A 17,403-nucleotide genomic window follows, 5' to 3' on the forward strand; every position below is an offset into this window, starting at 1 on the left:
ATAGGTGGGGATTAAACCCCAAATCTCTTATCCAACCATTAGAGATTTTACCAGTTGAACTAATTGGAACCCACTATTAAGATTCTAATAATAAACAGTTATATGGTGAGTAATCACTTAAATAACTATTAATTATTTTGTTCTTGCTATAATGAATTTAAAAGAATACTAATGATCCAAAGGACCCTAGCCTAGCCATTGAACAAAAATTTCCACCAAAATGGTTTATGAAAGTAAATATCGGTAAGAATAAATAGTTCTCAAATTCCAATTAGCTCAATTAGTAAAGTTTGTTGTCATTAGATAAAAGACTTGCGTTCAAATGGAAAAAGTTTAACTTAGAACTGGTTTAGAGCTATTTTTTCTAACCTATTATGTGACAATTGAAGAGACCACTAGTCACGTAATTTTTTTAATGAGTCTTGTGACTTATTTAAATAAAACACATGGATAATTTTATAAATTTTCATGTAATAGATTGGAAAAGAATGGTTGAGTGGTGACAGCAACGTAACAATTAACCTCCTAACATTTTTGAGTATAATACAAAACCCCTATGATATTGTTTCATCTAAAAAATATAACACTAAATTTTCAGATTAAACAAAATCACTTGGGGGATGGATGTTAAAGTTCAAGAGTTCAAGGGATTAGTGTTTTAACAAGATACCATTAGATACATATGCTTTGTTTGTATTTGCTGTAAAATATTTTCAAAATGTAAAATTTTTAAACATTTTACATTTAAAAACATTTTTAGATGTTTAGTATGACAACAAATTTCAAGTACAGACCAGGAAAACAATGCCTCTACAACCTTAGCCCATTAGATTAGAGCCACTAGATTAGTAGCCTAGCCCACTGAAACTACTGGGCTAGGCATGGAATAGGGGGAGGAGAACCATTGTCTATTTTTTGTAAAATGTTTTGCCAATATTTTTTAATTTTTAACTTTATAAAATGTTTTACAAAATTTTACAATGGTTAATGAAAAATATTTTAAGGTAGGACCAAATTTTAAAATAAAAGAATGAGAAATAATATTTCCAAACATTTTCACAATGGTTTTAATTTGGGTCATCATTAAAATTACTTATTTGTCCACAAGTAACAACCAACAGCAATTTACTACTTATGATCCGTAGCGAAATTGTTGGAGTCATAATCATCATGAAACAAATGGAGCAGCTATGTACAACTTTGTTCACTGCAAATAATTGGATTTACTTTTATACCCCAATGATTTCACTCAATCTGCCAAATTTTTTTTTCCATTTGGCCTTAAATTTTTAACAATTTCGTTAGTGGTGATTTTTGCAAAACAATGTGGAGAAATAGTATCTCGAGTTTATAAAACTCGACTTTCATGATAGAACTCGAGTCTTAAATGCTCAAGTTCCAAAGTTGGCAAACAAAAATTATCCACGTGGAATCCATGTAGAACTCGAGTTTATAATACTCAAGTTCCTCTGTTTTTCAGTTCTCCATGTTTTCCAGCTCTGCGTTCTCAACTCCTCTGTTCAGATTGGTTGTGTTCTTCGGATCAACGTTTTCCAGTTCAAATTGTTTTGCGTTCTCTACTCCAAATCTTTGTTTCTCTTCTTCAAATTTGCATTTTTTAGATCTTATTTTCCAGATTGTGTCTTCTTCTTCCTTCGAATTTGTTCCCTCAGTTCTTCAGATCGTCTTCATCTTCATCTTCGTTCTTCAAATACTTCTCGAGTCTAAGAAACTCGAGTGCGGATAAATTCCTTCATCTCAGCACTAAAACTCGAGTCTTTGAGGCTCAATTTTGTCACCGAACTGGAGTTTCAAAGATTTGAGATGCTAGTTTAATAAATATTTTCAAAACCTTGCTAACTAACGATATTCTATTCCTTCACTATGCTAGTCTCCAAGTGGCTATTTGGGGTTTTTGTGTTTCCATCACCCATAATTCTGTTTCCAACACCCATAACTCAGAAATGGTGGGACCCACAAAGAGAAAGCTTGTTTGGATTTGTTTTCAAGTTTTGTTTCCATCACTCAATTCTCTGATTTTTTAGTGATGAGTTATGGAAACTGAAAACATATTTTAGGTGTTTTCAAGTTATGGAAACAAAGTTATGACGACAATCTTGTAAATACACACACATTGAGGGACCTACCAGCTGCAACTTCTGACTTCACTCTCCTTTTTTTTTTTTCTTTTTTTTTTTTCCACTTTTCTTTCTTTTTGTCTCTCTTCTTTCTCTGGTCTTCGTTGCAAGCATCAGTTCTTTCTTTCTTTTTCTTTTTTTTCTTCCTTTTCGCCTTTCTCATCTCAGACCCATAAAAAAAAAAAAAAAAACAAACTTTTATTTCTCTGTTGTTCACTACAAGCATTAGCTTTTTTTTTTTTCCCGCCTTTCTCCTTTTCACCGCTGTATCATCTCAGACCCATAAAAAAAAAAAAAAAACAAACTTTTATTTCTCTGTTGTTCACTACAAGCATTAGCTTTTTTTTTTTTCCCGCCTTTCTCCTTTTCACCGCTGTTGATGTTGTTGTTGTGGTGGTTGTGGTGTGTTTCGGAGTTTTTAAGGAGCGGAACATCGTCGTTTGTCACTATGGGTTGTAGCGGTAGTGGTTGTTGTGACGGTTGAGATTTTAGGTCTTTGATTTGGGAAAAACATAAAAATAAGGATCATGGTGGGCTTGATTAAAATATGTGTTAATATGGATGAAGAGAAAAGTAGAGAAAAACAGGGGAAAAACGAAGAGAAAAGCAAAGAAAAACGAAGGGGAGAGGCAAAGAAAGATGAGGGTAAGGGGAAAAAGAAAAAGAAAAAAAATGAGAGAAAAGTTTTATGATATTGGATCAGTGTGTAGGTCTCAGTTTTTTTAGTTTTTTAGTTGAAAACATAACTGAGTAATAAGTGCCAAACGTGTGGAGATTAAAAAATTTGGGTATTTTAAGTAATGAGTAATGAATAATGAAAATTGAGCGAGGAGTGATAAGTGATGATTTTCCAAAAACCAATCAGCCCATATATCCCCCAATTTGCCATCCCACCCATCACAAAAAAGTTGGGCTATTATTTCACACCTCACAGGCCCAGCAGGGAAAACAAAACAATCATCATGAAACAAATGGAGCACCTATGTACAACTTTGTTCACTGCAAATAATTGGATTTACTTTTATACCCCAACGATCTCACTCAATTTGCCATCCCACCCATCTCACAAAAAAGCTGGGCTCTTATTTCACAACTCACAGGCCCAGCAGGGACATATCGGGCATTTACACCCAAAAACAAAACAACAAAAAATCTTGCATACCCTTCTCCCTCATCTTCCTCCTCAGATAGCAATAACAGTATAGGCCTCTGTTAAATCCACTTAAAACCCTAATAACACTCTCCGGCCAAATCTCCCCCCAATTTTTTTGAAAAATCAATTCCTATTTTCTCATTTCCCAAACAAAATCTCACAGATTTTTTGCTTTTGCTTTTTTACTTTTGATTTTTTTTTTGTTTATTTCAATCCCACAAATATGCCGCCGAAGCAGCAGCAATCCAAATCGGACGTAGCGAAGAAGCAGAAAGTCGTGGAGGACAAGACCTTCGGGCTCAAGAACAAGAACAAGAGCAAGAATGTCCAGAAATACGTCCAAAATCTCAAACAATCGGTCCAGCCCAAACCCGAAGCCGCCAAAGCCGCCCTTAAGGTTCGCGTTTTTTTTTTTTTTTTTTCCTTTCACTTTAATCGATTGCTGGTTTTGTTTGGTTCTGAGTGAGAATTTTGATTTGGATTGAGCAGAAAAAGAAGGAGGAAGAGAAAGCTAAAGAGAAGGAATTGAATGATTTGTTCAAAGTTGCTGTTAGTCAGCCCAAAGTTCCAGTTGGTATGTATGTTTGAGCTTTTTTTTTTTTTTTTTTTTTTGGGGTTTATGTATGGAATTGTGTTTTTGTGATAGAGTGATTTGGTAAATTTGGATAGGTGTTGATCCAAAGTCTATATTATGCGAATTTTTCAAGGTGGGGCAGTGCGCCAAGGGTTTCAAATGCAAGTTCTCTCATGATTTGAATGTGCAGAGAAAGGGCGAGAAAATAGATATTTACAGTGATAAGCGTGATGAAGGTGATTTTTAATTGAATACACAATTTTGTTTTTTTGTGTTAAGTGTATATTTCAGCTCTTATATGATTTTGATTTGGTGGGTGTTTGTTTATTTAAGACACTATGGAGGATTGGGATCAAGAGACACTTGAGAAGGTGGTGGAGTCGAAGAAGAACGAGTATAACCAGAATAAACCAACTGAGATTGTGAGTTCAATTATTATTTTTCTTTCAATACAATGTTAATGGTAGTAAGGTAGTTCTTGGTATTTTAGATTTTATGTACGTGTATGTATGAACGTATGTGCGTGTTTGTGTGTAATGTGTAGACTGTAGGCAAATCTAGCTGCTACATTTTGGGGGTGTAGACTTGGCATGTTCCCTGCTTTAGGTGGGATGTTAAGTCACTATGCCGCACTAGATAGCCGAGTGCAGGTAGGTGTAATGAGATTTATTGTGGAAAATTGTCTATGCCCCTTCCAGAAGGAGAAGGTTTTTGAAGTAGCATTGAAAAATTCTAAGCTCTTTGTAGTTGTTTAATAATGCTGGAGTAATGTGAATTGTTGAAGCCTATGTGAAAAATTCTGAGAGCTCAATTGTGGCAAATAGGGAGACTAACTATCTTGTCTTTGTGTGGGTTGCTGCTGCATTACAAGTTGAAGATGACATATTGGCTCTTAGTCAGAGAGATGGGGCTTTTGAGCGAGTGGAAACTGCCTCATGTTGGTAGAATCATTAAATTATACATATATTGTTTAAATGGTTATCTAAATTTGTATTTTCATAGGAAGAATTACTTCTTAATAATAATAACATTAAAGTTCTTAGTATATTGGCTCTTTTATGCCTTCTGTCTTGGAGCTGTTGGCTTGTTGGGAGGGATCTTTTGGTAAACAGGTTAATGGGAAGATTTGGAAGGCATTATCTGGTGAACAACAAGACTTCGTTAAGTTGAAGTTCTTATTGCTAAAGACCCTTTTACAAATGGACTTCTTTTATGCATTATCTGGTGTCTTTGAAGGGAAATAAATGATTGTTGCTTTGATGGTGAAGAACAAGGCTTGGTTAAGTTGAAATTCTAATTGCTAAATACCCTTTTACAATTGGACTTCAGCCTTCAGGCGAAAGTTTTTGGATTCTTTACACTTTATTTATTTATTTATTTTTTTGAGAAAAGGTTAGGAAGGCTAGATAGCTGGGTTTTGGTGTTCTTTATTTTTTTAAAGCTATTTTCTTTTTAATTTCCCCTCATTTCCTTTTATTCAAGTATGCTTCCTGTGTACTAGGGTAGTGCCCCCTTTTTCTTTCAACAAATCGAATTCTTATTACTTTAAAAAAAAAAAAAAAAAACTTATATACAGGTTTGCAAATACTTTTTGGATGCTGTGGAAAAGAAACAATACGGATGGTTCTGGTCTTGCCCAAATGGTGGCAAAGAATGTCACTACAGACATGCTCTGCCTCCAGGATATATTTTAAAATCTCAAATGAAGGCTCTTTTGGAGGAAGAGAGTGATAAGATTCCCATCGAGGAAGAGATTGAGAACCAGGTAACAATCATTTTTGATTTGTTGGCTTTTACTTTTCCTTTTAATCTTGTTATTGTGGTGGGAACATGCTTGTTTGATTGCAGCTCCATCTGTTCTATTGTTTTCTGCTCTGTTTTCTATACTCAATTCTTATAATTGTTCATCTGCAAAATTTTAGCGTGCAAAAGTAACAACCACTACTCCAATGACTCCTGACCTGTTCTTCCAATGGAAGAACAAAAAGACAGAGGAAAGAGAGGCTGGCTTAGCTGCACAGAGAGCAGACAGGGCTAAGAATGACCGCATGAGGTATCATTCTCTATATGTTGCATTCAGTTAAATATCCCCATTAAACATGCTATTAATTTAATTTTCTGCCTGTCTTAGTGGTCGGGAGTTGTTTCTTGCGGATGCTAGCTTGTTTGTGGATGATGCTGAGGCATATGAAAAATACCAAAGAGAAGAACAACTTGTGGCTGCTGAAGAGAAGGTAATTCTGCTTCTTTTTAATTTTATAAAATAAGAAGTGGTCTGAACCTATTGGACTTGAATTGATTTCCAGGTTGATTAACCTTTTCTTTTCCTTTTCCCCTTTCACCAAATTTTAAGTTCTGGAATTTTTTTAAAAATTCATACAAATCAGTTATTATTATTATTATTTTATTACTACCTATCAAAAAAAAAAAAAAAAACTGATTTGTATGAAACGTATCTTTTACAGATTTTTTTTTTTTTTTTTGATAAGTAATAAGTTATATTGATATAAAAAGGAACACTCTAGTACACAAGGAGTGAAAAAGGGATAAGAAATCAAACACAAAAGTTGCAAGAGTCTAGGAAATCAATAAAAGAAGGGAATGATTGTTTTTGCAAGGCAAACAACCAATCCCTTAAAGTTCTAAAAAAGAGAAGCTTGAGGTCTAGAATAGATCTCTCAAAATCTTCAAAACATCTACTATTTCTCTCCCTCCAAAGACACCACATTAAGCAATTAGGAATGATGGACCAAATATAACCCTTTCAATGACGACCAAAGCTGCCTTGCCAACACCCTAACAGCCCCAAAATAGCGTGTGGCATAACCCAAGTTACTCCAAATAGACCCAAAACCATAGACCAAAGATCCATAGCAACAGGACAATGAAGGAATAGATGGTCAACTAATTCACCATTTCTCTTACACATGTAGCACCAATCCAAAATCCACACCTTCCTTTTTCGTAAATTATCAATCGTCAAGCATTTCCCTAAGGCAGCAGTCTAGACAAAGAAAGCTACTCTAGAGGGGAAATGTATCTTTTACAGATGATTTGCCTTAATATGTTAGGTGACCATATTAACATGCTATGATAGGCTGAACAATGTGTTCTGTTTTAGGCACAGCTGATTTGTACGAAATCTTCTGTTTAATAAATTATCATTTTTTATTAGATATTTGTCACATAATCTGTGATATGCTGATTGAGAATTGAGTCATAATACGTTATTGTCTTACTAGCTGTTTCATCCTGTGGTATAAGCAATGCAGAAAGTTATGTAGTTGAATCTGAATTTTGATGTCACCACATCTGGCTAGAAACCTTTATGCCTTATATCTTTGGAATAGGGTTTAATGAAATGTGGAGTGTTCCTACTGTTTGTTATTTACTTATTCTGTACATAGTAATTAGAGTAGCTATTACTGCTTCTCAACTAATGTAAAAGTTTTCACTTGTACTGGAGGGGTTTGTCAATGGATCTGCTCTTTTTAGGTATCATGTTTCTTTGCTTGGGGCTTCTCTTTATTGAGTCTGAAGAATATCCTAGGTCTTTTAAAATTTATAAATCAAATATCATATCTTATCTATCGCTGATCATTAGGAGATATTTTCGAAAGCTTAAAACAAGATTGTTAAGCAGTCCAAGAACCTAATCTTTTTAAGCAGTTCAAATGGCCCCTCCTTTTCTTGTACGTACTAGGTGGTGGGTGAGGTTTTAAGTTACCTAATGAAATGTGTATAACTTACTATTTTTCTTTTTTGGAAAAAGAAGAAGAAGAAGTTATGCTCTTAGGGTTTGTTTTGGCTTAAAAAGGCCAATGAGCTTTAGCTCAAATGGCATCTCCTTCCTTTGCTAGAGCAAGGTAATTACCAATGACTATGAGGTTGTGGTTCAATAGCCACCAGGTGCATATGTAATTACCAGTTAAAAAAAAAAAAACGAAGGCTTTCAGGTTGTAGAACAAACAAGGGTTTTGAAAAGTGAGGGAATAAAAGGTAAGAGGGGCTGCTTCTTGAAAAAATAGGTTGGAGGAGAATCTGATTAGTGGCTGTGATTGTGACTTTAGGCCTAATTTGATAGGCTATTTGACTAAAAAATTATGGAAAACTCAGGGTTTTAGTGGTTCAAATGTATGAGGGAAAAAGTATGCTTTGGGTTTGAAAATACAGTAGAGATGAGAAATTTGGGGATGTTCAGGCACTGTAAACAGTAAGCTGTGAAGTGTGCCATAATTTTTAATTTAGTTAACTCAAGATACTTGCTGTTTACTCAAACCTGAAATGTCTTGAGTACATCGAGCTTATATGTAAGGGTTAGTTCAGTGATGCTGTAGCTTTATAAAGGCTATGTGAAGAAATTTTTGTGAAGAAGCTACTGTCAAGGTTTTGCTAAAATAATTTTCACTTACTATTTTATAGAAGTGGCTATATATGGAGTTGAAACACTTTGCTGATTGTCTGGTAATGCTACAGAAAAAGTGAAGTGAATGTTTGAAATGACCTGAACAAGGACGATTGGAGAATAATATGAAGTGTGATCTTGGAAATTTTTGAAAATTGCTAGGATAATTTTGACTTTTCAATAAACAAGGAATCTTAAAGATGATATTTATGAGCAATTCTTCTAAGAAGATAAGAGGGTAAGGTGATTTTTAAAGAAGAAATTCTTTTAAGAAATCTTACAGATGATTTTCTTGAGCAGCTCTGTACACTATACTCTTGAGTAAGGTGATTTGCATGTAATTGATAATGCAAGAAAATATAAGGAATTATTTATTAAGTTTGGTAGTAGAAAGTGCATGTATGACTATTGTTCAATCAAAAGTAGGCTGAGATATGAAATTAAGAAGGAAATGCCTCATTTAAATTTGAAAGAAGTTGAAGATGCTATAGAAACAACATTTGGTTTGAGTTTGTAGAATTTTAAGGAGAAATCTACAATTTTCTAGCATAAACATAATGCTTAATTTCCAAGACTGCATGCAAGGAGGACTACAGAGTAGAAGCAGCGAGCAGAAACTTCAAAACAAAGAGCTAAAGTTCCATAAACGGAAGCTGGAAAGCTAGAATAGGATGCCGACAATCTGAACGGCTTGCTGGAAAGCTAGAACGGCGTCATGTATCCATGGTTTACTCCGTTAGGGTGGGTCCAAATGACCTTGCTTTGGTGAGGTTCCATGTCACCAAAAAAGAAAAAGAAAAAAAGAAGAAGCTAGAACAACTAGAGGTGCGAGTGGTAGACCCTAAACAACAAGCTTAAGAGTCAGTGCAGCATGCAACAAAGTCCAAAAACCCAGAAAATTAAAATAAATAACTAAAGCAAAAGAGCCTAATCAGCACCTGAAGATGAGTCAAAACAGCAACAGGAAAGGTTAATGTAGGAAACTTCTGCGAAAAAGAAACTCTTGAATCTCATGAGGAGGCGAATTTTGAGTAATAACATGACAGCCAATAAAAAGGGGTTGAATCTGCTATTGTCAGGGAAAAGAAATTGACAAATTAGCAATTATTTAGCCTACTATTATGCTAAGTACATCTCAGCCAGCTACACATTATTCCGCAAAATGCCTTAGTTGAAACAAAAGAAGATAGTATGAAAAAAAGAGATTAAAGAGCTGGAGGGTGGCATCATTGGAACTTGGAAATTGGAATGTGAAAGATGAGATTGGCGCGTATGGAAATCACAATTCAAGTTTTAAATAATTTTGATTACGCATGGAAAAATAACAGATTTGATTTGTCATTTCTGATGACTTCAATAACATGGTTTAGAAGACCTTCCAATATCATCAATGCTATCTCTGTCAAAAGAGGTAAGAAAATGAAATAGTCCTTTTTTTGGGGTCTCTAAGGGGTGTGGAAACATATAAGAACTCTTGAATGGAAATTAAAAAGGGATGTAAGTAAAGTTCCTTCGAAAATGGTAAGATCCTTGATCTGTATCTTTTGACTTGGTTATAATTTCTCTATTTTTTTTTTTTAATGAATACCAAGTTGAGTTCTTCTCCTACCCATATCGAGTTGAGCCTGCTGAGCCAATCTTCTTCATGTAAAACCTGCTCTATTTAGATTGAGAAAATGTCTTGCAATGTTGTTCTAAGTATCCTGCTTAATAAATTGAGGACTTCATTACTTCAACATTTCAAAACTTGAGGTTGTGTTTTGTCCAGCCATTGGGAGATTGATGTAGCCATCAAAGAGTTAGAGGGAAAACAAGATTGAAAACCAAAAGATTCAAGAATTGTGGCTTAGTTTCAATATGGGTCTTGTTGAAGCCTGTCATAGGCTACTCTAGTTGTTATTGAGTCTTAATATTAAGTTTGATTAGGTTAGAAATTTGTTGGTTCATCTTAATTAAGTTTTACTAGGGTAAGGATAATCTGGTATTTTCTAGAATGGGCTGTAATAGGTTGTACCAGAGGTCCATAAGTTCGATTTTATGTTTTGTGTTGTGTTTCTATTTGGTTTAGAAGTCATTAATTACTTCTGTTTGTTAAGAGGAGTCCTACTCTTTCTAGGAATGGATTGGCAATAGCCTATATATAAAAACTTTTATGTAGTCAATAAAATGGATAGAGGTTTAATAAAATTCTAGCATCTTATTCCGGGTCTTGAGTGTGTGATTGTCTTCTTTTCCCAAGTGTGTGCTTAGAGAATCTAGTTGTGATCGTCTTCAGTTTATCTTTCTTTGTTTCTACTTCAATTCACTGTTTCGATGTTGAATAAGCATCAAATCCCTCATGATTCATTCAAAATCCAATCTTTTATTACCTAACCTTTCTCAAAACCTTAAATTCTAAACCTCACTCAAGAACCCTTAAAAAGAATTTTATTTAGTGCTGAATTTCTAAAAATCCTACATCAAAATTGGTATAGGAGCCTACTAAAGCTTCTATTTTGTGCCACCTAACTCTTGTGGGAAGCAATGGTAGCTGTTGCTTCCAGAGAAGCATCCTTGTGGTTTTTGACTGAACGCATTAGTAGCTGCTTTTGCCCCAGTAAAACAGTTGTAAAGGTGCCAAAAGATTTTCTAAAGGAGAATTCCTGAATTGATTAATAAATAAATTCCTAACAAAACCCAATAGGAGTCCTAATACTGCCAGAAGTTTTAGAAAACTATAGAGTAAATATAAGAAAGAAAATAACCCTAAAAGAAAAATTATGCTCAGGAATTTTATGAAATTCTAGATTCCCCTGCACATTAAAACGCCCATAACTTATAAAACAATGACTTAATTTAAGAAACCTTTTTTAACCCTGAGACACTTCTAATGACTCAAATGAGAAAACTGTTTTAACCTTAAGACACTTATAATATAATAAGCTTGACACCGTATTGATTTTGCTTCAATTGGTTGTAACATGTTGGCTGCCTTGTAAAAGCAAGATGCAGGAGGACAAGGTCACAAATGCAAGTTCTTTTGGGCTTGTGTATAACTAAAAAAAAAAAAAAAAAACTCCCAGTTACACTGGAGTTATTTTGCATTGTTTAGTGTTTACTGAAAAATGGACTCATACATCATTGATTGCAAAAATGCTGCTTTAGTTAATTGTTTGATATCTCAGGATTACATTGCATATATACACATATTTTTTTGAGCTTCTGTAACTGCTTAAATTGCTGACTATACGAACCTTTTATAATTTGATTTCCAAGATCTTTGCTAAGACATTTGGATGTGTTTTAGTTTGAAAAGGAACTAAACGTGCAAAATGCAATTGTTCAAGTGTGCTGTACATGTGACTTCATTAATCTTACTGGAGTGTTTATTGTGTTCAAATTTTAGGTTAAAGATGACTTAACAGCAGGGGAACCAAGCACCTCAACCAACACAGTTAATGATTCTGAAGAGGACTCTCTTGATGATGACGATGACGATGAGCTGGACCTAGATGAGTTGGATGAGCTTGAAGCAAGTTTGTCAAAAACATCAATTCAAATACGTGAGCCAGGTATTGAGGCCTCATCTTGAGAGGGAGATCATCATTGGCAACTTGCCACCATGGCTTTACCAAGGGATTGTGAGATTACGAATCGGCTGTCTGATTAACTGTTGTATGGGAAATAAAACTATTATTATAAATAGGGATAATGCGTTATATGTGCACATTTTATTGCTTGGAATGTGAGATTCTCTGGTATGGGTGGAATCCAAATTTTGGTTTAGTTTGCCCATTTGATCAAGTTCAGATGTCAGTTACTTTCTTGAAATCTCTCAATGCAACCTCTCTGACTTGGCCCCAACACACAAAAGACACTGCTGTTAAATATGATTATCGTAAAGTGTGAACACCCTAATAGGCTAGTACTACTATAAGTATTATTTTTTGATGGGACCACTTTAAGTATGAGGATTTTATCTATTTGTTTTTTTAAATAAAGAATGATTATTCTAAGGACTCATTTGTGTTATAAATTGAAAGGTATACAAGATGTTTGCACCAATCAATTCTCCTTGTTTATCAGATAAATACTTTAAATGGTCGAATCTCTATTTGTCGAATTCTTTTCTTCTTCATCCTATGGCGATCGACTTAGCTATAGATTATAGTTATACCACCCCGTTTGCCTAATTTGTCTTCATTTAAGAAACCATATCGATGTGCATTGCTGCAATTGAAAATGTTCATTGGTTACTTTTGAGAAAGAAAAAAAAAGGATCTTTAATTCTATATTCTTTGCAACCCCATTAGTTGCTATGCATTGCTATTCTTTATATATAAAACCAATAGCCAATGAGTTTCATCATTCATGAATCCTAATCCATAAATTGCAATACGTCAATACGACATAGTGTGAATGGAAGCGTGAACTCTGATGTATTGACTGTTGATGTTAACATCCCTCACCCTCACGCATGGGCGTGCAAATATGTCTTCTTTTTTTCTTTTTTTTTGAAGCTAAAATATGTTTTTTTTTGTGGCCAACGTTACTGATATTGGCCATTTGAGCTTAGCTTCATTGACCTAATGCTAAGGTCTATGGTCAAATATGTCATTTTCTGGGGCCAACGTTACTGAGATTGTCCTTTTGAGCTTAGCTTCTTGACCTAATGCTAAGGTCTATGGTCAAATTAGACGACATGAGAGAATGACAGGAAGTTGGGAAGCTTTTCAGTGCCATATGACTTTAGCTAATGAAATTACAGATAACATCTGACTGTTATATCTTATATGCGACATTTGCTAAGGACAAAAAATCAAATTGAAAAAAATGTGAATGATTCTGATAAATTTTGGCTTTGGACTCTTTCATTACAGAAAATATTGATCATACAATACTTTTCCTTCTTATTAAAGGTCCATTTGGTACTCGACGTGGCATTTATTTTGGACCACTGCACGTGAAATTACATGATATAAAGTAAATCAATTAACAATAATAATCTATAAGATTAAGAATTTAATTCATGATCAATGATGATGTATGTGTAGAATAAAATCCTTGAAAATATATATATTTTTTGGACATAGGAACTTAATAAAGAAACTTGGCTTGCACTCGAAGGCACTTTTAAAAGAGTGGCATGCACTTTTTATATTATTTTTGAAAAGCTAGATGCTAGATTATTTGGATAAAGAGGACTAATCGAAACAAGCTCATGGACCCTTTCAAAAATCAGAAGCAGTTAAATGTCGTTGTGCTAAGTACTGCCTAATCTACATTGCCCTGTCAATTCTCACTTTTATTCTGTGGTCTAATTAATTGATTAGAGTAATAGTCAACTATAAAATCACGTGACGTGCTTATTTTCCTACTGCGTTCACATACAGAGTATGTATCAACTAATCCCACATTTTGATCTGAAGTGTGAACACCCTAATACTTTCGATCCAAACCCTACGGTCCAAGCTTGACTTCATGAAAAAAGACAACAGTCCAAGGCTTGTAAAATAAATACATGCATGAATTTCCTGGCTGTTGTGTTTGATGGTTTTCTCTTTCCCAGGGCACACAATATCTTACAATGGAGCAAAAGCCACAAGAGTCTTCCTCTTAACGTTTGAAAAAGTTTAAAGTTTCCCACATTATGAGAGGTCATAAAAATCATAAAGAGAAAAAGAGAAAATAGAACATTTGTTGTCCATATGTTAAGTAATATTATATTCCATCAAAGAATTTGATCTTGACCAACCTCTATCCATTTCGGTTTAAATATCTAAAGACTTAAGAGTCTTAAGTTAAGACTCGTGTTAGAAATTGATGACAGTGGAAGAACCTAGAAACACGTAACCTCTAGTTATTATGATTCAAGTATTTGAATAAAAAACCTAAATTTAAAGACAATTCTTCACGCATATGGTCAACTCATTTAGAAAATCCTTTGATGAGAAACATACATGTTTATATATATATATATATATAGATTAAGGTAAGAATCCTTAATGTTTATGGTTGATTTCCTTTTATACTCCTTCCATAATTTTTTTTTGAAAGTTATTACCAGATATTACATATACGTAGTGATTACTGTTACTTTTCAAAACAAAGTCTTTTACCAGTTGAATCTCAATACATATGGTTTCTTCTTTTTTTTTTTTACCTAAAAAGGTCCATCACCCATAGTTTTGCTTAATGTCAATTTGGTAGAGCATATAAAAATGGATATGTGGGGCCTAGTTTACCATAATTATTGTCGATTTAATGTGTGGGTTGGTGGATATATACAACCCAATTAAGGAACCTTATTCCCTTCATGCAAGTGATGGAAGGCAAATCAAGTGGGGACTCACTCACTCAATTCAAATCTTGATCAGACTTTCACTTTCGTTCTTACATCACAGGCTTTACGTCATGCATGACGCATATGTAATACGTTAGCAATCCATTATCCAAACTTGCTGGCAAGGCTTCATTGTCAAAATTGTTTGATTTTATCTAGTATGCTCTCCAACCCTTGAGGATTGAAGTGACACAATTGTTGAATTTTACATGCCTGTGTTTTATGGCTTGGTTGTATGTGGAGTTGGTGGAATCGTTCTAGTCCACTTACAAGAAAGTTAATATGATTAAAGATTAGTTTGTCACAAAAATCAGGATTATGGTGTGCTTGTTTCTGGTTCTAGAACTAATAAATTCCATTGTTTCTTGTGGAAAATATTTTTTGAAATTAAAAAAAAAAAAAAAAAAAAGTATACATACGTGAGTAGATTGCCGGCCTTTTATGTATTTTTATTCATATATTTCTCTCTTGATTATATATTATATTATATGCTGAAAATTTTAATGATGCGTCATCTTTTTTGAAAGCCATGAACCCAAATAATATGGTAGGTATCTTAATAAACATGTTATTATAGTACAAAATAACATTTTATATTTGTTTACGTGTCCCCCATAAAATGCTCGTTTTCTAGAACGTAAAATCAAATTCTTTGTCAAAATCAAATTCTAATATAGTTATATACTAGTAAAAATAGTTTTTTTTTTTTTTTTTGAGAACCTAGTAAAAATAGTTTAATATAGAATAATTGAATAATTCTCGTATGATATACCACATTGATAATTAAAAATGAGTTGGCCACAGCTTTCCACAAAACTTTATGTTTTTTTATTATTTTTCTTTGTTGTTTTGGTTTTGGATACTTTATCATAAGAGTAGAAGTCATACAATCTTCATAAAGAAGATGCTTTAATTTTCTTATTAAAAAAGTTTGTACTAGGATAGAAATGAAGCAAACCCAACTAGAAAGAGAGGATAAGATTGGCTGGCTTTATTTGTTCTTGGTTTTCCAGCTTGCTCTACACACAACGATAATGAGATACAGTTGTGTCTTACAAGCACGTTTAATTGCATTGTCCATTTCATTTCTATTTATTCAACTTTGTCATACTTGAAATTTAGCCCCATCTGTGAGCTCAAAAAGTAAGGTTTGAAGTAGTTGTCCTCTAGTTTGGTTGGACTAGGAGGAGTGCTCTCCAAGTCTCCAAAAGTCCAAACTATCGTATACGATGGTCTTCATTTTTCACACTATGAATAGAACATTCTGCCGCTCACATAATTATGAAAAAAACAACAACAACAAACATAACTAGTTGTCAAAAGGATAAAAAGTTAAAAGTAACTACAAAAAAAATTGTTTATTTGACCAGGTGTAACTTCATGTTAATCAATAATGATAATCAGATTATTATAATTTTATGATATGTATATATATTTTGGATGCTTAATTTGTCACCAATGCATATTAGTTATCAAGTTTCAAAAGTTATTTATTTTTAATTGGGGAGGATGGTGTTAAGAATGAGATTTTAGTAAAATATAATTATAGAAAAGATAAAATATATACTTTTAAAATAAAAAAATAAAATCTTTGTGGTGTTGCGGCTTTGACTTTTTCACTAACCAACCTTCAAATGTTCTTGAATTCTCCGGTATTGTAAAATTGAGGGGAAATTGGTTACACAACCCTAAACGCACAAATGTATATTTTCTCTCTTTTTAAAACCTTTATTGGGGGATGATTTATAATGCCTCTTTTATATGTCAACAAGTAGGGCTTGGATCGAGTTTGAAATAAACAAGTTTTTAAGCTTTTTGTGTTGTTGATTTCTGCAATCTTGATCTATTGAGACAGTGTAGAGGTTGCAATCGAGGAAATATAAACTTCACCTTCAAGACTCGACCGATCAAGTAGAATTGAGGTTGTAATCAAGCTTGCTATCGACTACTATTGAGGTTGGATTCAAGAATGCAGAAACTCCATTTTTATTGAGCACATACTTCTTGAGCAGTTTTTATATCTTTAACTTGATCTTAAACAACCACTTTAAAACACAACAAACTCACAACTTGATACACACCAATACTAATACTTTAGGACCTAACAAATATAAAACTAATTTAAAACTGAAATAATTTTATTCCATAGTTGTCTAGATTAGAATCAATTTTAGTGGGAATATGTATAGAAGATGCCAAATTTGATTCAAGAGACAATGCCAGTTAAGGTAGAGAGAGAGTTGTACTATAAATTAAGAAACAAAATTTGCGAATTAGAAACGAGGAAAAAGACCGTATAGTGCTGCGCCTCCTTATGCAGCCGTCAATCAAAATTATTCTTATCAAGATATTTTAGTAACGTCAAAATATTATATATCTTCAATTTGTGCCATCTCAAGTAAGGATATTTGTTCCCTCAAAAAAAAAAAAATCAAAAAAGGTTAGGATATTTGATAAATTACCAATTATCCACAAAATTTAATTTATTAAAAACTGATAAATTTAAACATTTAACTACATAATTCTACATTCTCAAAAAAATAAAAATAAAAAACTACATAATTCTGATACAGATCTTCACATGTGAGTTCAAGCTCTCTTTTAAAAGGTGAGACCCAACACGCGAGATTTAAATAGAAAGTAGGGTGGAGGAGACAATAATCGAACTAAATATCTCCTACTTTGATGCTGTGATAGATTACCCAATTGTCTAAATACTTAAGAAGAATAAGTAATTTAACATATATAGTAAGTATTTGAGAAATTGTAAATTTAATTATTTAACCACATAATTTTAGTAAAATTTTCTTT

The 17,403-nt window shown here is 33.4% G+C and overlaps 1 protein-coding gene across 1 annotated transcript; it reads left to right on the plus strand.

The window, feature by feature from the left end:
• The first annotated feature begins 3,248 nt into the window (after positions 1-3,248).
• Positions 3,249-12,053, plus strand: LOC112017542 (zinc finger CCCH domain-containing protein 21). The gene is made up of 8 exons (XM_024050006.2): positions 3,249-3,688; positions 3,781-3,865; positions 3,961-4,101; positions 4,199-4,287; positions 5,442-5,630; positions 5,788-5,918; positions 5,997-6,099; positions 11,656-12,053. The coding sequence occupies exons 1-8, from the start codon at positions 3,515-3,517 to the stop codon at positions 11,839-11,841; spliced, it is 1,098 nt and encodes a 365-aa protein (XP_023905774.1). The 5' UTR covers positions 3,249-3,514; the 3' UTR covers positions 11,842-12,053.
• Positions 12,054-17,403: the final 5,350 nt, after the last annotated feature.

The sequence above is a fragment of the Quercus suber genome, unplaced genomic scaffold (assembly GCF_002906115.3).
Source record: "Quercus suber isolate HL8 unplaced genomic scaffold, Cork oak 2.0 scaffold_894, whole genome shotgun sequence".
In the NCBI taxonomy this organism is placed as follows: domain Eukaryota; kingdom Viridiplantae; phylum Streptophyta; class Magnoliopsida; order Fagales; family Fagaceae; genus Quercus; species Quercus suber.

Coding starts and splice junctions, on each gene's coding strand:
- LOC112017542 (XM_024050006.2), top strand. CDS start 3,515: ATGCCGCCGAAGCAGCAGCAATCCAAATCGGACGTAGCGAAGAAGCAG. Junction 5,631..5,787: donor AGGAAGAGATTGAGAACCAG/GTAACAATCATT, acceptor GCAAAATTTTAG/CGTGCAAAAGTAACAACCAC. Junction 6,100..11,655: donor TTGTGGCTGCTGAAGAGAAG/GTAATTCTGCTT, acceptor TTCAAATTTTAG/GTTAAAGATGACTTAACAGC.